At 50.8% G+C, this 25101-nt stretch overlaps 1 protein-coding gene across 1 annotated transcript in view; it reads right to left on the minus strand.

Annotated features, from left to right (window-relative positions):
• Positions 1 to 24368, minus strand: part of UBXN1 (UBX domain protein 1) — an 84495-nt gene extending 60127 nt beyond the window's left edge. Inside the window, exons 1-4 of the mRNA XM_086938096.1 lie at positions 23954 to 24368; positions 21811 to 21881; positions 10691 to 10744; positions 10456 to 10577 (exon numbers count right to left, since the gene is read on the minus strand). Coding sequence (XP_086794222.1) covers positions 10456 to 10577; positions 10691 to 10744; positions 21811 to 21869 — 235 coding nt within the window. The 5' untranslated portion in view covers positions 21870 to 21881; positions 23954 to 24368. The remainder of the gene's footprint in view (positions 1 to 10455; positions 10578 to 10690; positions 10745 to 21810; positions 21882 to 23953) is intronic.
• Positions 24369 to 25101: the final 733 nt, after the last annotated feature.

The following is a 25101-nucleotide window of genomic DNA, read 5'->3' on the forward strand; positions in this document are numbered from 1 at the left end:
GAGCCCCCCCCACACACAGAGCCCCCCCAGACACAGAGCCCCCCCACACACAGAGCCCCCCCACACGCACAGAGCCCCCCCACACGCACAGAGCCCCCCCACACGCACAGAGCCCCCCCCACACGCACAGAGCCCCCCCCACACGCACAGAGCCCCCCCACACGCACAGAGCCCCCCCCACACGCACAGAGCCCCCCCCACACGCACAGAGCCCCCCACACACGCACACAGCCCCCCACACACGCACACAGCCCCCCACACACGCACACAGCCCCCCACACACGCACACAGCCCCCCACACACGCACACAGCCCCCCACACACGCCCCACACACACACAGCCCCCCCCACATACACAGCCCCCCCCACATACACACAGCCCCCCCACACACACACAGCCCCCCCCCACACACACAGCCCCCCCCACACACACACAGCCCCCCCCACACACACAGCCCCCCCCACACACACAGCCACCCCACACACACACAGCCCCCCCCCCACACACACAGCCCCCCCCACACACACACAGCCCCCCCCACACACACACAGCCCCCCCACACACACACAGCCCCCCCACACACACACACACAGCCCCCCCACACACACACAGAGCCCCCACACACACACGCCCCACACACACACACACAGAGCCCCACACACACACACACAGAGCCCCACACACACACACACAGAGCCCCACACACACACACACAGAGCTCCACCCACACACAGAGCTCCACCCACACACAGAGCCCCCCCACACACAGAGCCCCCCCACACACACAGAGCCCCCCCCACACACACACAGAGCCCCCTCCACACACAGAGCCCCCCCACACACAGAGCCCCCCCACACGCACAGAGCCCCCCCCACACAGCCCCCCACACACACACACAGCCCCCCCACACACACACAGCCCCCCACACACACACACAGCCCCCCCCACACACACACACACAGCCCCCCCCACACACACACAGCCCCCCCCACACACACACAGCCCCCCCACACACACACAGCCCCCCCCACACACACACAGCCCCCCCCACACACACACAGGCCCCCCCACACACACACAGCCCCCCCCACACACACACAGCCCCCCCACACACACACAGCCCCCCCACACACACACAGCCCCCCCCACACACACACAGCCCCCCCCCACACACACACAGCCCCCCCCACACACACACAGCCCCCCCCACACACACACAGCCCCCCCCACACACACAGCCCCCCCCACACACACAGAGCCCCCCCCACACACACAGAGCCCCCCCCACACACACACAGAGCCCCCCCCACACACAGAGCCCCCCCAGACACAGAGCCCCCCCACACACAGAGCCCCCCCACACGCACAGAGCCCCCCCACACGCACAGAGCCCCCCCACACGCACAGAGCCCCCCCACACGCACAGAGCCCCCCCACACGCACAGAGCCCCCCCCACACGCACAGAGCCCCCCCACACGCACAGAGCCCCCCCACACGCACAGAGCCCCCCCACACGCACAGAGCCCCCCACACACGCACACAGCCCCCCACACACGCACACAGCCCCCCACACACGCACACAGCCCCCCACACACGCACACACGCCCCACACACACACAGCCCCCCCCACATACACAGCCCCCCCCACATACACACAGCCCCCCCACACACACACAGCCCCCCCCCACACACACAGCCCCCCCCACACACACAGCCCCCCCCACACACACAGCCCCCCCCACACACACAGCCCCCCCCACACACACAGCCACCCCACACACACACAGCCCCCCCCCACACACACACAGCCCCCCCCCACACACACACAGCCCCCCCACACACACACAGCCCCCCCACACACACACACACAGCCCCCCCACACACACACAGAGCCCCCCACACACACACGCCCCACACACACACACGCCCCACACACACACAGCCCCCCACACACACACAGCCCCCCACACACACACAGCCCCCCACACACACAGCCCCCCACACACACAGCCCCCCACACACACAGCCCCCCACACACACAGAGCCCCCCCACACACACAGAGCCCCCCAGACACACACAGTCCGCCCGCACGCACACAGCGCCCCCGCACGCACACAGCCCCCCCGCACGCACACAGCCCCCGCGCACGCACACAGCCCCCCCACACACACAGCCCCCCCACACACACAGCCCCCCCACACACACAGCCCACCCACACACACAGCCCCCCCACACACACACAGCCCCCCCCACACACACACAGCCCCCACACACACACAGCCCCCACACACACACAGCCCCCACACACACACAGCCCCCACACACACACACACAGAGCCCCACACACACACACACAGAGCCCCACACACACACACACAGAGCCCCACACACACACATACAGAGCCCCACACACACACACAGAGCCCCCCACACACACACACAGAGCCCCACCCACACACAGAGCCCCACCCACACACAGAGCCCCACCCACACACAGAGCCCCACCCACACACAGAGCCCCACCCACACACAGAGCCCCACCCACACACAGAGCCCCACCCACACACACAGCTCCGCACACACACAGCTCCGCACACACACAGCTCCGCACACACACAGCTCCGCACACACACAGCTCCGCACACACACAGCTCCGCACACACACAGCTCCGCACACACACAGAGCCCCCCCACACACAGAGCCCCCCCCACACACAGAGCCCCCCCCACACACAGAGCCCCCCCACACACAGAGCCCCCCCACACACAGAGCCCCCCCCACACACAGAGCCCCCCCCACACACAGAGCCCCCCCACACACAGAGCCCCCCCACACACAGAGCCCCCCCACACACAGAGCCCCCCCACACACAGAGCCCCCCCACACGCACACAGAGCCCCCCACACGCACACAGAGCCCCCCAGACGCACACAGAGCCCCCCAGACGCACACAGTCCGCCCCACACACACACAGCCCCCCCGCACGCACACAGCCCCCCCGCACGCACACAGCCCCCCCGCACGCACACAGCCCCCCGCACGCACACAGCCCCCCCGCACGCACACAGCCCCCGCACGCACACAGCGTCCCCGCACGCACACAGCGTCCCCGCACGCACACAGCCCCCCCGCACGCACACAGCCCCCCCGCACGCACACAGCCCACCCGCACGCACACAGCCCCCCCGCACGCACACAGCCTCCGCGCACACACACAGCCCCCCCACACACACAGCCCCCCCACACACACAGCCCCCCCCACACACACAGCCCCCCCACACACACACCCCCCCCCACACACACCCCCCCCCACACACACACACACCCCCACACACAGAGCCCCCCCACACACACACACAGCCCCCCCACACACACACAGCCCCCCCCACACACACAGCCCCCCCACACACACACAGCCCCCCACACACACACAGCCCCCCACACACACACAGCCCCCCACACACACACACAGCCCCCCACACAGCCCCCCCCCACACACACACACAGCCCCCCCACACACACACAGAGCCCCCCCACACACACACAGAGCCCCCCCCACACACACAGCCCCCCCACACACACACAGCCCCCCCACACACACACAGCCCCCCCACACACACAGCCCCGCACACACACACACAGAGAGCCCCCCACACACACACACACAGAGAGAGAGCCCCACACACAGAGCCCCACACACAGAGCCCCCCACACAGAGCCCCCCACACAGAGCCCCCCACACAGAGCCCCCCACACAGAGCCCCCCCACACACACAGAGCCCCCACACACACACAGAGCCCCCCCACACACACAGAGCCCCCACACACACACAGAGCCCCACACACACACAGAGCCCCACACACACACAGAGCCCCACACACACACAGAGCCCCCCCCACACACAGAGCCCCCCCACACACAGAGCCCCCCCACACACAGAGCCCCCCCCGCACACAGAGCCCCCCCCGCACACAGAGCCCCACACGCACACAGAGCCCCCCCACACGCACACAGAGCCCCCCAGACGCACACAGTCCGCCCCACACGCACACAGCCCCCCCGCACGCACACAGCCCCCCCGCACGCACACAGCCCCCCGCACGCACACAGCGTCCCCGCACGCACACAGCCCCCCCCGCACGCACACAGCCCCCCCCGCACGCACACAGCCCCCCCCCGCACGCACACAGCCCCCCCGCACGCACGCAGCCCCCCCCGCACGCACACAGCCCCCCCGCACGCACACAGCCTCCCCGCACGCACACAGCCCCCCGCACGCACACAGCCCCCCCGCACGCACACAGCCCCCCCGCACGCACACAGCCCCCCCACACACACACAGCCCCCCACACACACAGCCCCCCACACACACACAGCCCCCCACACACACACAGCCCCCCCACACACACAGCCCCCCCCACACACACAGCCCCCCCCACACACACAGCCCCCCCCACACACACAGCCCCCCCCACACACACAGCCCCCCCCACACACACACAGCCCCCCCACACACACACAGCCCCCCCCACACACACACAGCCCCCCCACACACACACAGAGCGCCCCCCACACACACACAGAGCGCCCCCCACACACACACAGAGCGCCCCCCACACACACACACACAGAGCGCCCCCCACACACACACAGAGCCCCCCACACACACACACAGCCCCCCCACACACACACAGCCACACACACACACAGCCCCCCCACACACACACAGCCCCCCCCCACACACACACAGCCCCCCCCACACACACACAGCCCCCCCCACACACACAGCCCCCCCACACACACAGCCCCCCCCCACACACACAGCCCCCCCCACACACACAGCCCCCCCCCACACACACAGCCCCCCCCCCACACACACAGCCCCCCCCCCCCACACACACAGCCCCCTCCACACACACAGAGCGCCCCCCCACACACACACAGAGCCCCCCACACACACACACAGCCCCACACACACACACAGAGCCCCCCCCACACACACACAGAGCCCCACACACACACAGAGCCCCACACACACACACACAGAGCCCCACACACACACACACAGAGCCCCACACACACACACACAGAGCCCCCCACACACACACAGAGCCCCCCACACACACACAGCCCCTCCACACACACAGCCCCCCCACACACACAGAGCGCCCCCCCCCACACACACAGAGCGCCCCCCCCCACACACACACAGAGCGCCCCCCCACACACACACAGCCCCACACACACACACAGAGCCCCCCCCACACACACACAGAGCCCCACACACACACACACACAGAGCCCCACACACACACACAGAGCCCCCCACACACACACAGCCCCCCCACACACACAGCCCCCCCACACACACAGCCCCCCCACACACACAGCCCCCCTACACACAGAGCCCCACACAGAGCCCCACACACAGAGCCCCACACACAGAGCCCCACACACGCAGTCCCACACACACGCAGTCCCACACACACAGAGCCACACACACACAGAGCCACACACACACAGAGTCCCCCCCCCACACACACACAGAGTACCCCACACACCCAGAGCCCCACACACCCAGAGCCCCCCCCCCCCCACAAACACAGAGAGCCCCCCCCCCGAGCCACACACACACAGAGCCACACACACACACACACAGAGCCCCACACACACACAGAGAGCCCCACACACACACAGAGCCCCACACACACAGCCCCCCCACACACACACCCACACACAGAGCCCCACACACAGAGCCCCACACACAGAGCCCCACACACAGAGCCCCACACACAGAGCCCCACACACAGAGCCCCACACACAGAGCCCCACACACAGAGCCCCACACACAGAGCCCCACACACAGAGCCCCACACACAGAGCCCCACACACAGAGCCCCACACACAGAGCCACACACACGCAGTCCCACACACACGCAGTCCCACACACACGCAGTCCCACACACACAGAGCCACACACACACAGAGCCACACACACACAGAGCCACACACACACAGAGCCACACACACAGAGCCACACACACAGAGCCCCACACACAGAGCCCCCCCACACACACACACACACACACACACAGAGTACCCCACACACCCAGAGCCCCACACACCCAGAGCCCCCCCCACAAACACAGAGAGCCCCCCCCCACACACACACACACAGAGCCAGCCACACACACACAGAGCCCCACACACACACAGAGAGCCCCACACACACACAGAGAGCCCCACACACACACACAGAGAGCCCCACACACACAGCCCCCCCACACACACACCCACACACAGAGCCCCACACACAGAGCCCCACACACAGAGCCCCACACACAGAGCCCCACACACAGAGCCCCACACACAGAGCCCCACACACAGAGCCCCACACACAGAGCCCCACACACAGAGCCCCACACACAGAGCCACACACACAGAGCCACACACACAGAGCCACACACACGCAGTCCCACACACACAGAGCCACACACACACAGAGCCACACACACAGAGCCCCACACACACAGAGTACCCCACACACCCAGAGCCCCACACACCCAGAGCCCCCCCCCACAAACACAGAGAGCCCCCCCCACACACACACACACACAGAGCCACACACACACAGAGCCACACACAGAGAGAGCCACACACACACACAGAGCCACACACACACACAGAGCCCCACACACACACAGAGAGCCCCACACACACACAGAGAGCCCCACACACACACAGAGAGCCCCACACACATACAGAGAGCCCCACACACATACAGAGAGCCCCACACACATACACAGAGACCCCCCCACACACAGAGACCCCCCCACACACAGAGACCCCCCCACACACAGAGACCCCCCCCCCACACACAAAGAGCCCCACACACACACACAGAGCCACACACACACACAGAGCCTCACACACACACACAGAACCCCACACATACACACACACACACAGAGCCACACACATACACACACACACACAGAGCCCCACACATACACACACACACAGAGCCCCACACATACACACACACACAGAGAGCCCCACACATACACACACACACACAGAGATCCCCACACACACACACACACACACACACAGAGCCCCCCACAAACACACCTGGTCATTTGAAGCAGAATCTGTTTATGTGAGGCATTTGTATATGGAAATACTAGAGGAAAATGACAATCTGATACTTGGGGACTGTATTTCCTAAAAAAGGGATTTATTCTGGAAATTTCTGTTTGTTTGCCCAAAATGAAAACCTGAATTTGTTAGAAAAATATGAGCATTTTCACACACTGATTAAGTAAAAAAAAGGCTACTATTACATACACATTTGAAGGTTAACCCTTGGACGATAATTCAAGTAGAGTGCTGTGGTTATGTCCTTTGCGTCAAAGAGCATGTGATGCTTTGGCCGTTACTTCATTAGTTAGGTGAACGCATTTAATAATCAGATTTTTCCTGGCATTTCTACTGGTAATCTCACTTGAAATGTTTGAGCAGTCCCTACTTATAATCCCACTTTGGGGGTGACAGTGTAATGATAACATATGAGGCCACTATTATACGGAGATAACATTTGCTAGTAGCTCGGGAGGACTTTCCTTTAGCACAATTAGCTCGTACTACAGAGAAGGTTGGAGACACCTGGTCTACAAGATCCTAGCTCAATAGGAGAACTTTGCTGTTCGCGTTTAAATTTTACTGGTTGCAGAATAAAGAAGAAAATTGAATGATCTTATGTTTAATGTTTCAGTTCACTGCAGAATGAGGGAAATAATGCATTGAGCCAGGAATATGAGAATTAGGAATATAATCTAAATATTTGACAGTTCCAACTAATCAGGTTTACTAAATTTAGTGATCAATTGTCATCCCAATACACTTTGAAGACGGAGTTTCCATAACTCGATCTATCAAATTTGTCAAAGGGTGTACATGAATTAATCCCAGCTTCCAATCACTTGCCCAATAATAGAATAAAGAGATCCAGCAGCTCGCCCTCTAGGCCAAGGACAAGGGTTTGTAAACAGCATTGGTCACAAAAGCATGCCTAAGAAAATCAAACTCCTTTTCATTATACAATTGTTCTCTTGCTTTGATTTATTACTTTGTGTGGCCCCGAACCTCCCAGATACCAAAAATTAACTAATTTAATTTTAGAAACCCTCCTCATGTTTGCAGCATTCACCCAGGATTTAGGAGAGGAAATACTGTTGCAGGCCCGGTGGAGAATTTCAGAGTGAGGACCACCTCAGGCTGTGTACTGCTGTGGTGAGGCGGTCCCTGAAGCCAGCAAGCGCAACGGGGATAGGCTGTTGACAACTAATCCATGCAGGTCAGCAGAGACGTATGGTACAAGCTCAGGCAACTCGCACAGAGGAGGGAGCAATCCACAATGGAGCAGTGGGGCGTTCCAGGGGGCAGCAGGCAAAAATCCTTGATATCACTGAGATCGCCTTGGTTCCCCCAAATATTTATGACATTTGAGCATTTCCATCATTGGCAAATGACACAGCTTAGAGAGCAGAGTTGGTGTTGGTTATCTCTTAGCATTTCATTGGTAAAGATATTTATCAATCAAACTATGTGTAGAGCGCTGCTCTTCACCTGCAAGGGTATCCAAGTGCTGGGGGGTTCCTGCTGCTGGTGTAGATTAGTCTTTACGCTAATTAGATAAGAACACAATTTATTGATTAGTGGGGTTTAAGCCACGTTTTTTCTATTTTATGCCTCCCATGAAATGATGTTTGTTTGTGACACGGTCAAGAGGGGAGCAAAGTTTACAATTCAGACCCTTACTAGGTAGATCAATTTGTTGATAGCTTTGGTCTATAGGGAACATGGGTCCCTTCCCCTCTGAGGGTCCAGGGTAGGTCAACAAGGGAAATGTTAATAGCTACGCTAGCACAAGAGCAGAGAGCTACAATAGCAGAAATATGCAAAGATGCAACCTGGGCGACTCCTTCCAATTTTGTGAAGCATTACAGAATTATGCAAGAACTGGAAATTAAGATCTCTTAGATCAAAGGTCCTTTGCTCTGTGGAGGGAATAATGGAGGGTAAATCTGTTCTAATAAATTCTAAACATACACATTCAGTTGTCCTGGTTTTTATTCTGCTGCAGTAGGTATCACAAAGTAATGAAGCAAGAGGATAAGGTAATGCTTCAATTACCAGTAATTGCATTACTACGAGTCCTTTCTCGCTTTATTACTTCCCTTCCTCTTGAGTACCAGGACAACTGATATGCTGTGTCTTTTGTATGTACAGGAGGAGGTTGGGTGAGGGGTTTTACTTTTTTTAATGGGTTAGCTGTTGGTGTCTAGGCGTCACAGCGACCCCACAAAGAAGTGAACCAAAGGGAGAAAGGACTCCTAGTAATGCAATTAGTGGCAACTAAGTGTATCATATCTTTCCCAGGCTACAATATTGTGCAACACTTTACCAAATCTACTAAAAGGCTACCCTCCTAGGAAATTTCACCCTGCAAATAAAAAGATGATGGAAATTTTAGATTTGATTACTTATAAGATAATCATAGTCGTCAATGAACTTCTTAACTCACCATTTAACCCACCAATAAATCAAATGTTTAAGAGGCACTTTCGATTTTTAAAGTTGTTTTATGAACTCTCAATGCGCCCATAGCAATTAGAGAGCCACCAAGGTAGTTATATGGAAACACAGAGCACAGTTAATCATTGCCTAAATGCTAACTTTGACTAATGCTTAAATGCCAGCTGCCCCAAAGCCTTCGGCCTCTACTAAAAATCACGATTTTGGGCCCGCTGATTAGCCACAAAAATGCTGTATTACAGACATCTAACTTTGGGCCTCAAAGAAAGCCAACATGAGAGGGATCAATTATTACCCATTAAACAAATCTATTTCTTGAAAAAAAAAGGACTCCGACCAGCTATATAGAAGCTGAGAAGGGGTGCTAAAAGGCATCTCGGCTTCAGCCCCCTATTGCTCAATATTCCCAAGTCCCTAAATACAGTGATGAAGATCTCTAAGGCTGGTGAAACACAACATGCAGAAAGCTTGCCTCGAAGCTAAGCACTATCGACACATACACACCATCAAGGACTGGCTTTCGATCAACAAATCAAGCAACCATTCACTCTTTGATTAAGTGAATTGAATAATACCCCCATTATTGAAAGTGTTATCAGCAGCCCCATTATGTGTTCAAAAACTTCAACAAAAAGGTAAAAGATGGCTTTTATTCGCAAATACTCACATCATTTAAGGAGTAGCCTTGCATGAGCTTAGGCATACACATCGATGAGAGCAACAAAGCGATACATTTCTGGTTCCCCATGGATGGACTTCTTATATTAAGAATAGAGTACTGAACCTTTCCACAAGTCTGGCGTTTCACGAGGACATCCCAAAGAGGACAGGTACCTCCGAAATTACATCTCACCTGATATGGCATCCATTGCCTCTGGTATTCGGCCTTCAGGGGGCTCTTGAGTGCCTAAAACGTTGCCCTCAGGAGGGACGTATGGCTCATCAATGTCAGGGTCAGTCTCATGTTCCATCAGCCTATTGATAACGGAGAAACATGAATGATAAGCAGCAAAGAAGTTAGCTACAAGAACCAGAAAACCCAACATTTCTTTAGATGACTAAGCCTACAATTATTATGGTACACCTACCAGTCCATGGCACGCTCAATGCCTTGGTTTCCTGTCAGAGCCAAAGCTTTCTCTCTGTGAAGAAAGCGGAAAAGTGAAAGTTACATAAAAAGATAGAACCTGGGAGGATCTGAGTTATGGTAATGTACTAGCATTCATTTTTCCCTCCTACCCTCTCCCACCAAACTTTCCAGGAGCAGAAAAGAAGGAAAAAATTTACATTCACTGTATCAGCACTGTGGGAAGACAATCCACAGGCCAGAGGGCTTCGAAGCAGTAATGATCTAGAGGGAAGAGATATTCAACAGTGTTTACAGAACGATTCACTTCAAGACAAAGGAATCGGGGTTAGTTTGCTGGTCCTGCGTTTCTCTCAAATCCAAGTCTTCTTTGTCTTAACTCAGAATTTCACTTGCTCTAGAGCCCAATTTCTTCCTTTTTTTTTGCACGAGTTAAAATTGATTTTCATATTGCTAACCTCATTACCAACAGTAGTACATTTACAGGGTGCATGACGAGGAGCACCCCTGGAAGTAAGCAGGCTTTGTACCCCTAGCATGTGTGTTGTGATAGGTTTAGGGGTTTGTTAGGTGTCACGTTCGCCTTCAGAGCTGTCCGTTTCTAGAGCCGAGGGCATATCATCCAATCCTGAGCATTGAAGGATAGGTGGTCTGCTAGTGGGTTCTCCTATGTATCTCTTTTCTGTCTTCATGTAGGTTTGAAATGGTGCCAACGTTTTCTCAAATGTGTGAGGGATATCATGTATTAATGCCGTACATTTTTCATTTGCATAAACCGACCAAACCTTAGACCACCAGATATGGAGTGGGGTGGACAGAACCGGTATCCATAATTGTGCCAAGTGAGCCGCTACAAGTAAGTGGCTAATGCTTTTACCAGAGAGGGTCATCAACAGGTATACAGAGTTTTCCCCTGGGGCCCCCAGTAAAAAAAGAGGATCCATGCTGACTTTCACATTCGTGATCGGCTCGAACTCTTGTGTTATCACCACCCAATAAGCAATGGCCATGGGGCATATTCACCATAATTTTATCCTTTCACGACTTTCCCGCAACCCCTCCAAAAGAGGTCTGATCCACCCATAATTGCCTGTAATCCAGCTGACGCAAAGTACCATCTGGCTAAGTTTGTGTGTATTTTCCTAAATCTTTACACATATGGACGACTTTGCCACCCTAGTCCATTTAGTCACTACACGCCTTCCGAAATGTCTTGGCCCAGGTTTCTATTCCACGCAGAAGTGTAGGCAGGGGGAAGTGCCCTAGGTGATTGGTTCAGTGTTGTATACAGGAGTGAAGTATTTTTTTTTTATTGTTTAGTTGAGAAATAGCTGCTCAAACTGTGTCTTTTCTCAGTGAGCTTTACTTTGAATATAACCATCCCTCAACCAGTGTGATACTTGGGTCAGTCTGAATTTGTTGTGCGGCTGGAGTTGGAATTGTTTTACACAACTGGCCCTGTCCTCCAGTGTTCTATCTGTATAGAAGTCTCCCAGTCGTGTTGTGTTCTCTTCATTTCATCGCAAAAAAGACTGGCTTCTGGCAACCCGGCAGGAACCTAGCGTTGTGAGTGACTAGAGTTATGGGGGACAGGAAGGAAGTCTGTTAGCGAGTGCAGGTCGTTAATTCCCAATGACCTGGGAGAATTGCTGTGGAGAGAAGTGTTGTCGTTGGTTTTGTCGATGTTTACCTGGTAGCCAACGGGGTCTCAATGCATTGTTGTTCTACCACTACACTAAGCGGTGTGTGGGGAAACCAATGCCAATCTAGGGCTGGGACCTGTTGAGCCACCCATATATATTATATTGGCGATATCAGGGACTACCAGGCCCCCTTCGGCCAGTTTCTTAAACAAGGTATATCTTGATACTGTTGACGATTTATCACCCCAGACAAAGGTGAGGAGTTTCTCTTGGATGTATGCAATAGCCGGGAGTGGGGCAACAAATTGGAAGTGCTCGGAGAACATATATAAATGAGGCAACAAGTTTATTTTTATACTAGCGAACCTCCCCGGCCTTGATATTTCCAATTCCCCCCGCAATATCAATGTTTAAATAGAACGTCTAATAAGGGCGGGATATTGGCATCATTAATGCATTCTACCTCTTTAGTTAAGGTTATTTCCAGGTACCGGAGCGAATGCTTCCCTCAGTGGAATCAATCCCTCTGCAGGGTCAACATGCCGCATCTTTTCTTGATTCTTGTATTGCCGATATTATGTTTGCAAATGCTGCTCTACATTCCCTTGTACAGGAACAAAAATCTCATATCATCCCATCCTAGACGTAAGTAGCTTGTCTTGTTGTTAGGTCGCAACCTACCAGACAGCGTAGCTGTGTAGTATCCGAAAGACATCTTGGAGATTTTCCGAAAGTTGACCTGCGAATGCATACTGCCTGTTTCTTGCCATTGGCTTTGTGGTTTGCAACTCACATTTCTTGCTTCCCTTTTGCTGGCTTAGCTCTCCAGGTTCACTTTATCCCTCCCATGCCAAAACCTTATTTACCAGTATCCTTTCAAGAGCTCCCCACCTGTAAACAGGCATGTAAATCTTGATCTTATCTCCTCACATTTACTGAGCATTCAAAGACAGAGGTCAAATGTCAGGTTGTCTTCGAGGGAGCCTGATGTTTATTTTGCTTTCGACTGACTTCAAAGTGAGTGCGCGTTTACGAGTGTTCGCGGCAGCTGTGAAGCATGCCTAACACAGTGATCCCAGCATTAGCTTCTAAAATGGCACTCTCTTTTGCCCACAATGATTAAAACATTGGTATTTGCAATGGCTGGGGCTGTAAGTAGAATGAAAAAATACACAGATGTCACTACAGAAGTTAGGGGCCTGGGTTGCAATCCATATCTACAACACAGAGGTGTAGGAGCCTCTTCTGTGAACGGTCAGTCACAGTAAAGCAGTCGCTCATCATGGTTTTACAGCACAATTTATCTTCGGATTCCACAAAAGGATGAAGCCTGTCTAGACATTTTTCACAGTTGCTGGAGTGGACACATTGAAAATACGATTAGCTCCAGCTTTCAGTCTTCAATTGGCCTTTATGCTTGGAAATTAATTCCAAGGGTTGCCAATTTCAGCTTCTCCTCACAGGTACACTATGGACAGCGAAAGTGTAGAAGCTAATGTCACTTTATGTCTTGAGATCTGTCCAGCAAGATAGCTCCCCAAGTTAAACGTTCGCTGCTAGCATCTTCTGTGATTTGCAAGCTGCAGGTATGAATACCAGTGAAGCAACATAATTCTTCACATGTTTGGATATTAAGTAACAGTGAAATGCTACAAACAAGGGACGTTTTGATCAGTGTATTTATAGTGTTTAACACTACATATGACATGGGGTTGACTTTAAGGAGAAGCTTCATGCATAAATAAAAAAAGACGACAACACAGCCTACAGATTAAACAAGCATTTAGGAAAAATTTACTATTTGCTACTCTTCTTTATACCACTGCACTCTACACGATTCCAATCTTCTCTGCACAACTCCACTCTACGCCACTGTACTCTATGCCACTCAGCAACAAAGCAAATCAAATCAAAGAAGCTTTATTCAAGTTTTTCTCATAAAAGCGCATACAATAAAAAATATAAAAACAACATTAAAAAAAGCACCACTGCATTTAGAAAACATTAATTCATAAGTAAAAATTGCGAATACAATATACAGGTAAGATAGAATACAGACAAAACCCCGAGTACAATAAAAGACTATCAGCTGCCTAAAACCCTCTGTCTGATAGTCCATGCCCATCCAAGATATTTGGCTGTTGCTATAGCTTGAGGCAAAAAAGTGCTAGTACAAATAATTCTTAAAGCTACAGCACTACTGATGGTACCTAGGTTTTTGCACACTGGTGTTAACCAAATGCGCCTGGGTTCTACATAGGATCTACACGCAAATAAGAAATGACCAATTGTTTCCTTGTGTGCTCCACAGGCTGGACAGTTGCTATTGGATGAACCCCCCCACCTGCCTGTTAGAGACATAAGGGGGAGGGCGCCTGCTCTAATTTGAAAAAGGAGCTGCCTGTCCCTAGGGGTGGTTATAGCATCCCAATAGAGTTCTAAGCTGGGATACAGTTTAGCTTCTAAGAAACCTCCAGCCATAGAACCAGCATTGGTATCTCTCCAATTCCGAGTAGCCACATGTTCCCAATAGATTTCCTTTCGAACTTTTTTACTTGGGAATAGGGCACCAGTCGGATTATCCCAGAGCAGTTGGAGACCAAGATCACCCAGCATAGTTCTAAGGACATTTAGCCAGCCTATTTTATGGAACACATCCGCTTTGATTATAGCTAGAAATCCCTCGGCATAATGGTAAAGCTCGGGAGTGGTCCAGAGCCTCCTCCAATATAGAATAGAACGGAGCCTCGCCAGATCTACTACAGCCTTCCTGCCCAGATCGTACCTGAGTGGGAGCAATGGAGTACTTTTGGGAAGACCAGTAATTGCCCTGAGAAACTTATTTTCTGATGTTTGTAATGACTGGAGCTTCTCAAAGCCCCACAACTCGGCACCATATAGTGCAGAGCCGAGGGCCTTGGCCTCGTAGACCTGCAGTGCTGGCTTAATCGGTTTAGTCCTAGATTTTCTATGCTCTGAACCAAGAGCACCAGCCAATTTTCTATGCCTTAGGACTGCAATATCTATATGCTGGGACCATCTAAAATCATCTGTTACATGGATACCCAGATACATGAAAGCTTTAACTATCTCTAGAGGGCGATCATTTATGATCAGCATGGATTTAAAACTTCGATGGGGGTTAAAGGCCATAAGCTTAGTTTTAACCACATTGACTTCTAAGCCATGCTCCCCACAGAAATTGTCAAAAATAAGTAATGCTCGCTGTAGGCCGCTCGGAGTCTTTGATAAAATCAGGGTATCGTCTGCGAACTTTAAAATCGGTATCTGAATACCAGCCAGAGAAGAAGCGTCCACATTAGCAGATAGCATGCGAGCCACTAACCCGTTAGTAAACAGGGAAAAGAGCGTGGGGGCCATTGAACATCCTTGCCGGACTCCCCGCTCCACCGGGAAGTCTACAGTGACCACTCCTTCCCCCCCCCCCCCCCAACTGAATCTTAGCAAAATTTGCTTCATGCAGCTGCATTATCCTTGTCAGTAATTCTTCTGGTAGACCCAGGTTCCTCAGTACCGACCACAGCTTAGACCTTGGAACCAGGTCAAAGGCAGCCCGCAGATCGACAAAGGCTGCGTACAGGCTGCCCACGCCCAGTAACACAGTTCGCCACTGCAGTAAGGTAAATCGGAATACCTGGTCCACCGTACTGGTGGACTTCCGAAACCCAGCTTGGAATGGAGACAGGGCGTTGTTCTCCTCCACCCAGTTCAAAAGCTTGTTGACAACCATCCTCCCCACCACCTTTTGGATGGTGTCAATTAAGCTTATAGGTCTATAGTTCCCGGGTTTGGATCGATCTCCCTTCTTGAATACAGGTATTATGATTGCACCTTGCCAGGATGTCGGTACAGGTGCTCCCTGTGCCACTGCATTAACAAGAAGAAAGATATACTTACACCAGCGCTCTTTATCATTAATAAAGAGATCCGCCGGGACCCGGTCTAAGCCTGGGGCTCTACCGGTAGTCACTGAGCTGAGGGCCATCATTACTTCATTATTACTAAAGGAGTTATCTTTAAAGTAAACCGGCCTAAACCCAACCATCTCACTACCAAGTTGCGTTTTGGCATACTAGGGCTTAAAATAGTTAACCCAGTCCTCCTCCGATACGTTATTATCAGGAGGGTCAGGAACTACGTCCCTGCCCCATTTTACAATGTTCTAAAAGAGCCTGGGGTCTTTTTTCCCCACTCGCATCCTTTAGCTCAGGCCAGTGGAGCTCATCCCACGTTTTCTTAGCTGTGGATATACTATCCTTATAGGCCTTTATAGCGATACGAATAGCCGTCAGTTCTTTCCTCTTGATTGCGGTGCCTAAAGCTAAGCGGGCGTTCCTACACTGGGTGTTATACCACTTTGCTGGCTTGATAGTTTCCCAACTGGTCCTCTTTATTGGTTTCAGAAAATGGTTCCTGATAATAGAAAAAAGATCATGGATTTCTGTTACTGTATTCGGGCGTGATATGGTTGGATTGACCTGCTCCATGGCTGTTATCGCTTTAACTGCCTCAGCGTTAATGGAATCCATAGACCGTTGGTTGGACAAAACATATGGCCATTTTAACTTACGCATATCGTTTGTAGGGACAATCGAAGGGGCACTATCCCTCCCTGGAGCCGGGGTCTCGTTGTCGGGTGTCCACCATTTGTGCTCTACGCACAGCGGATTGTGATCGCTTTCAACCCTCCATTTAACTTCCATGTCGCAGACTAATTTCCAGAGTTTTAAGCTACACAAAACAGTCTATTCTGCTCCTATGTCGCCCATTTTCAAAGGTACATGCCCCCACCTGGTCACTCTTGGTCCTCCCGTTTAGTGCCCTTAAGCCCCTTTCGAGACAAATCGCATTTAAACAGATAATGTCTTCGGACCATCGAGTGACAGGATTCAGTTCTAGTTTGGGGACCCCCTTTGCCTATCCTCTTCCTCCCCAGCAAAATCATCATAAATGGCCAAAGGTTCAAAGGTACGGTTCAGTTCACCGGCTATGATAATGTTATTGTCCAGGGAATGGGTTTCAAGGAGGGAGCCCAAAGCCGCTAAAACTTCTGACCTCCCACCCTTGTTGCCCCTGGCATAGACATTATAAATGTCAAGCCGTCCTAGAGGGCCCATATCCACTTTAATGTATTGGATATCTTTACTTCCAACATCAACCACCTTAACAGTTAGCGACATACTTTGCCGGACTCAGATAGTCAGGCCACCCATAGGACGGCCCTTAGGACCTTTAGTTGCTGGGATCGAATAATTCAAATACCCCTGGGCAAAAAAGAGGGTTCACACAGCCACGTCTCCTGAAAAATGCACATGTCAAAAGTGTTAACAAAGTTTAGCCAATCCTGTGTTTCCTGTTTAAGGCGCATGCCAGCTATGTTCCATGAAACTAGCTTTCCCACACCATCCCTCTTACTATAAGAAAGTCCTGGGGGATACCTACTGGGGGAGTGGAGAGAGCAGTAGCGTTGCAAATAACTGCAACAGGATCAGTGTTTCCATTCGTCATGTCAGCCCGACATAAAGGATAAAAAGGAAGGGGGTTAAAGTCTTCCTGCAAGTGACAGCTAGCTCGGTTACTACCCAGTCAGTCGCAGTCATTGAGGCCCGAAAGAACGTTAAATCTATTTGTGACCTCAACATCTGTGATATATCCTGGTTCTCCTCTGTGCCAAGCTCTATTTATTTTCATAGGTATTGTATTCCACCCTCCTGTTCCCATTGGAAAGCAAATGTTATTGGCGGACGTCTTATTCATAGGATTCCAGTGACTAAATTTGCCCTGATTACCTGGTCTGTAAAAGAACCCAGAGGCAATATTTCAATGCCCTGTCCATTCGACGTTGTACTTCGCTCTAACTCCCTAAGGATCCTAGCTACTGGTATCGGGCTATTAAAGTTTATAACTATACAATCGCCCTCTCTATTCTTCCTAGAGCTTCCCAACCATGCAACTCGGCGGGCCATAATTATATTGTGACCTACCATATGGCCACCTTCAATATTTTGTGAAAACCAGTGAGTAACCTTGTTCTTTAGTTGAAAATAGTCCTCTCTTTCCCCCTTCACGGAGAGGAGGGACTTTGGCCAAAACCACCACTAAAGGAGTGCTTTGGGGGGTAAATCTAGGGTGGATCGGTTGCCTATACCTTGGACCGGCTTATTACGATGGATAGGGCCAGTGGCCGTTTTAGATGGCTAAGCACCGACTTCCTGATGTAACTGCAGACCCCCTGTGAGGCACTGGCTTGCCTCAATGCCCAGGTCTCTACCCCTCGGGTCAGTTGCTCTATTGTCACTGTTTATCACAGGCCCTTTTACTGTTTGAGATGCAAGTTTGCATGGAGATATTAATTGGGAATCATTATTAACTTCCCGTTCGCCTACTTGTGTAGAGTCAGCTCCCACCTTCTTGTTGGCGGTTAAAGAGTGTAACATTTTAAAATTGTTAATAGTGACTTGTTCCTGCTTGCCTAAACTAACAGTGATTATTTTCAATCTCTCTATTAGGGGGAGTATTAGGGATCTAATTGTGTGTTCTAGCTGCCCTAACAGAACCCCATCTCCTTGTACAGCAGCTATAGGCTTAAACATTGGGTGAGGTTGTACCGAAGTAACAGGCTGTATATGATTGAAAGCACCCTGAGATTTGGCCCCTTTATTCACTAACTTTAGGATTTTTGCTCTTTTACCTTTCTGTCCACCTCCCCCTCGCTTTCCTTTGTCTGTAGGTAAATTACATGAAGATGAAGAATCAGCTGTATGGCAAGCGGGAATAATCGGGGGGAGGTGTCACACGGGATAGTTACGACCTGGATAGCACTACCTATCTGTGAGTTCTGTGAGCTATTCCCCAAGGAGATACTACTGAGCGAATCTAACTCTATGCTAGTCTGTGGCAATCCCAAGTCACTTAAACGTTGACTTATACGATTCTCTGGAGTGAGGACCGTTTGGAGAATATTTCGGTCAACAATCTTTTTTCAACGTCAACTATTTCTTGATCCAGGGCGGCTGCAACCCGAGTAATATAATTGTCTAGTGTTCCCATTAGACTTCCACTGATCGATTTAAGTCCAGTCTTTCCCCCTTTATCCGACTGTCCGGCCATGTTAAAGGAACAAAACTCTGGTGGATAGGTTGACGTAAAGCCAAATAGTATACACGAAACAAAGTAGCCCTTAATGGTTATCAAAACGACCAGTACACCCAAGGGTAGTGACAGTGTGATGAACAAAATCTGGGGGGGGGGGGGCGGGGGGGGGGGGGTGGCCCAGCCCGGCCTCGTCAGGCCCCGGACGGCCACAGACGGCCCGGGCTTAGCCCGGCGTACGCACGCGCCCATCCCGCGGGCGCTTGCGACCCAACGGCTAAATAGGAGAAGGCAGGGCGGGAAGAGGACCAGCTGCGGCCGATCAGGAGCCGCACTGCAGTCTGGTCCTCGCAGTCCCGCGGGTAGTCAGTGGGTCGATCTCCAGAGGTTTGGCGCAGTCCCAAGTGGTCAAAGTGAGTCTAGCACTCCCTCGAGATTCTGCCAGCACGAGCGCCAAACGTGCAGCGGGGGCCACGAGAGGTAGGCTAAAAAGCTCTGATAAGGTCTGAAAAGGCAAGAATTCACCAGCACTCCCAAGTTGAAAGGAACAAATGCCACCCGGTATCCAGAGTTTGTAGAACAGCTTTATCATGTGAAAAGGCGGGAAGAGGACCAGCTGTGGTCGATCAGGAGCCACTGCAGTCTGGTCCTCGCAGTCCCGCGGGTAGTCAGTGGGTCGATCTCCAGAGGTTTGGCGCAGTCCCAAGAGGTCAGAGTGAGTCCAGCACTCCCTCGAGATTCTGCCAGCACGAGCGGCACCCGCGCAGCGGGGGCCGCTAGAGGTAGGCTAAAAAGCACCGATAAGGTCTGAAAAGGCAAGAATTCACCAGCACTCCCACGTTGAAAGGCACAAATGACACAAAGCACTCTACGCCACTGCACTCTATGTCAATACACTACACGCCAATGCACTTTACTCCAACACTCAACTCTATGTCCCTGCACTCTGTGCCAATCCACTATACGCCACTAATCTACTCTGCATTACTACACTCTACAACACTTCACTGTACACCACTACTCTATGCAACTGCACTCTATCCTGCACCACTCTATTCTAAGCCACTTCTCTCTACTCTAAAACAATCTACTCTACACCACTGCACTTTTCGCCACTCTACTCCACACCGCTGCACTATAATCTGCATCACTATACACTACCACAGCACTCTGACACTCTAATCTACAACACTGCACTCAACTCTATGCCACTTTACTCTGCACTAACCCGCTCTATGACACTGCACTCTCCTGTGCACCACTCTATGCTACTGTACACCACTCTACGCTACTGCACTCTACCCTGCGCCACTTCCCTGTGCATCATTCAACTCTACGCCACTACACTGCACCATTCTATGCCACTCTGCAATGAACCACTGCACTTTACTATGCACCACTTTAATCTACGCCACTGCATTATATGATGCTGCATTGTATGCCACTGCATTCAGTGGCACAGCACTCTACGCCAATGCACTCTACACCAGTCCACTCTTCTCTGTGCCACTCTAGTGTTTGCCAATCTATGTGACTCCACACTATGCCAACCAATAAATTACACTCTGTTAATCCACAACACTCTACTCTTCACCATTCCACTCTACTAGACTCCGCGCCACTCATCTATGTCACTAACTTTTAGCCATGCTGAACAGCAGACACGCTGGTGTACAATATGGCTAAAACACATTGGCAAAGCCAATAGCTCTTGCATAGGCAAGACATATTGGCTTTGCCAATTCTTGTTTTCATTGTATTCTAGCAGTGGTAGTCCCGAACCAGAGAACGGAAAAAAATTATAAATTCCAAATGCAAAGTCCAACGCCAGAACACGATAAACTATTCTCACTTGTCACAGAACAACTCTGCTCAATCTCCATTTATAAATTTAACAGTAAGAGTCACTCCCATTGTCAAAGTACCGCATCTGCTGTACAAAATGATCATAACTAATATAGAACCATCATAGCCACTAAGTCTACCTAGAATTTAGCATGTAAATCGATTTTATTTCTTGCACTGAATAAGCGTTTTTGGGTTTAATATTTGATTTTGTTGTACAAATTCATCTTTTACTTTTTACCCCAAGATGTGCCTTTTAATGTGAGAAACTGAGTGGGTGTAAGAATAACGGTGCTGTCTGGGTAAAAACACATTATAGAACACTATTTCAGGACCGGTTGGAGATATACTGCTGGCCTCTAAGAAGATGTGCAACCCTCTATTGTTATGGAGGCGTGTGTGCAGACCCAGTAATTCACATGTTTTTCAAAAGAGTCAGAGTGGCTACGATGATCTTGAGTTGACACTCCGTGTTGGCATATACAAAAAACATGCATAGTGGCACACAAAAATTCCTTACACTCTGTTCTGGGAGAATCCCATCTCCAACAGGCTTTCAAGCGCCGAAAAGTCCGCCATGATCCCCAATACCTGCACAGACAAGACAGACAGGATGAGAGTAGCAGCCAACTGCAAAACATTGACGGTCACCACATCCTTTGAACAATCCTAGATTATACCAATTTCTCTAGATTTACTCAAAACCTTTAGCTCCTTTTACCTTCTACTTCAAGTTATATCTTCCTGATCATTGTCCATTTCCATTCCCTTATTACCACAGTGCTTAATCTGAGCCGGTGGTTGAAGGTGGATTTGACCGGCACTCATTTTCGCGGACCAGCACTTATTTTCCCTCAACAGACTTTGATGCAAATCATGAGAGAGAGAGAGAGAAAAAAAAAATACAAAATTGGGAAAGCAGAAGGGAGAATGACTGAAAAACAGTGACAAAGGGAGAAAGCAGGAATGAAAATGAACATGTAAGAGTGAGATAAGGAGGACAGGGAGTGTCTGATATTGGATTAAAGAGGCACGACGTGAAATCAAGACTAGGCAGCCTTTGATGCGTGGCCATAGGCCTCTGAGCAACACTTTGTATCTTATTCTTTTACAAATTAAGCACTGCTAGTACCTCCTCTCCCCGTTACATCTCGTACTTACTTCCCGTCAAAGGCAGAATGCAAAGTTTCTACAAGACACTGGTGAGAAACTAACTTTGAGAAAAGCCTTCCCAATTTACAAGAAGACTTCATTTCCCAGCACAGATTGTAATTTCTCTAGTGTTCCTAACCCACCAGCCCGTGCAATGAGGCACATTTGGGAGCTGTAAAGCACAATACAAATGATATTATAGTTTCCTCTTCTTCTTGTGCTATTTTATTTCTCCAAGTAATGTCTACAACGTTATCACTACATACACCACTTTCTATCAGTTAACAACTTCCCGTCTTTCATTCTTAGCATCGTCTGTTTGTCTACCCTTGTCCAAGGTTCATTTTTGTTCTAAACTCGAAAATGTATGCATTTTTTTTTATCTTCTTGTTGTGTGCCCGTCACCACACAAAATTATGCTGGCCATGGTCCCTGAAAGGTCAATTTTGCGTATTATATGCCCTTCCTCTACCGTGATCCATTTATATTTCATACATAGCTAAGGTCTCTCTCCTTCCACATGGCTTGCCCTGGTGACTTCATGCCCATACATTTCTTTTTAGAAAACACCACTGGGTACGGGCTCCCAACAGTAAGGCCAAGCCACTGACCAACTAGAAAACTAAACATTGCCAATACTGTTCTCTTCAATTCTTCTTATTTAACCATAGCACAATAGAAATAAACGTAATGTGGGTACAACTTGTAATTCAGTCTCAATCAATCACTTTTTATTCTTACTTCAAGTACATTTGTTGGTTAAATTTCACCAATTTCGCATTTTAAACTCCTACAATCAACATACAAAAACAATTTTTACAATAAAAAACCTTGGACTATACATATTCAAAACTCAGTCAGTCAACACATACCACATTCAACTGGTTCACTCACACACACACACAACAACCAGACTCTATTTACAATAGTTTAGTTTTCTACATACATTACTTTTTAGCATTTCTGTGTTTGCCCTACAAAAAAGTGAATGTCTTTTGGTATCATTCCTTTGACTAGTTAAATCCCCCCGCTTCGTATTTATTTTTCCTGATACCTTTCTGTAACCCAGCCCCCACACACTATTTAATATGGTCTTTACCACGAATCCCCGTTTCATGTCTCTTGATATAAATTAAGCATTACACTGAAAAGACTATTTACTCTGAAATGCAGCCCCATGAGTATGCAGGGCGGCACAGATACCGATGCACTAACGTGCACTTTGGTCCTAACAAGTGTTTTTTGATAACATAACACGTCACCCAAACCGGGTGCCTTGGTGTGACAGAGCCCGGGAGATGCCGGACTGACATGGACACATCTGCTTGGTCCGAGCAGCGGGGGAAGCCAAAGCAGTCCAGCGCATAGCTGCTGCAGCCGCTGCTCGGCTGAAAACTGCAATGAGAGTGCATAAGAACTAGCACCGCGCTTTCGTGTCGAACGAGGGAGACCCGCCATGGACGCTGCCGGATTCCCAACAGAGGTTCTGCTGGCACAGAATAATTTGGTACCTGCTTCCAATCCCGCCTTTCCTCTGCTGCTCTCAATGAGTTGAAGCAGCCGGAAGACCCCTGTGACCCATGCGAATCCGACTGCCGGTGTGCCGACTTCCGCCAACAAGAGCCAGCCGGTCTGTACTGTGCGTCACTAGTGTTTCGCTTCCTGTGGCCTCTGCTTCTCTCCTTCCAGTGCACTAGGACTACGATGAGACGAGAGCCACCCGGCCTGATCTTGCGTCACGATCGGGTTGCTTCCTTTGGTTCTCTCCAGCACGTGTCCGCCACGACCTAAAAGGGTACTCGTGAAATCTCCGCAGCGAAGAGCCCAGGGAGTGGCACAGCTCGACACCTGCAGTTGCATGAGTCTGTGCTCTGGACGGTGGTCCATTGAGGGATTGGGGGAGATATCCCTCGTCTCCGTCTGCTCGGCAGAGACTGCCAACTTTGTGTTAAACCATGCATGTAAACATTTGGGAACAGAAAAGAAGAAGAGTTGGGACCAACCGTGGGCATTACATCACCTATTAACTTGCAGTGAGGTGGAGAAAACGTTTAAGGGGGCAAAGGTACAAGAATGTAATTTTCAGGTTAATTAGCATATTTTTTCAACCTGTTGCAGTGTGGTGTAATTCTTGTTAATATTCACAGAAACTGGAGACTCCTGATTTCTTTTCTGCTTAAACATTAAAGTTTAAGTTTCTGAGCCAATTTGAAGCCATAGGATTCTTAATTTAGCTAAAACGTTTTTAACTATTAATTTACCCCCACATCTCTGTCCTCCTCGTCCCAGTCCTTACTGGTGATGCGACTCCTCTGACAACAGAGATTTTAGCCACACTAGGGATCTATGATCCCTATAGCCTAAGGCTGTCTTCTATTTCCATGAAAAGAGTAAATGCTCCCCTAACCCCCCCAAGTCTGTCTTCCTGTGTTTGTCTATCCTCACAGCCACATGTAAGCTGCCCTTTATTGTTATTCACATTTACTTATTTGTTGTTATTTTTACTAACAGTTCCTTTGGCGCTAGACACAAAGATGTGTTTGCACCGCTCGGAGCATGCTTCATGCTCATGTGCTGGGCTGGGGCGGTGGGCTTGTTCACGCTGCTGTGTGGGCCAGGGAGGAGACGTGAACGACAGTATCTGGCGCCGAGGTCGGCA

The sequence above is a fragment of the Lissotriton vulgaris genome, chromosome 9 (assembly GCF_964263255.1).
Source record: "Lissotriton vulgaris chromosome 9, aLisVul1.2, whole genome shotgun sequence".
NCBI classification, from domain to species: Eukaryota; Metazoa; Chordata; class Amphibia; order Caudata; family Salamandridae; genus Lissotriton; species Lissotriton vulgaris.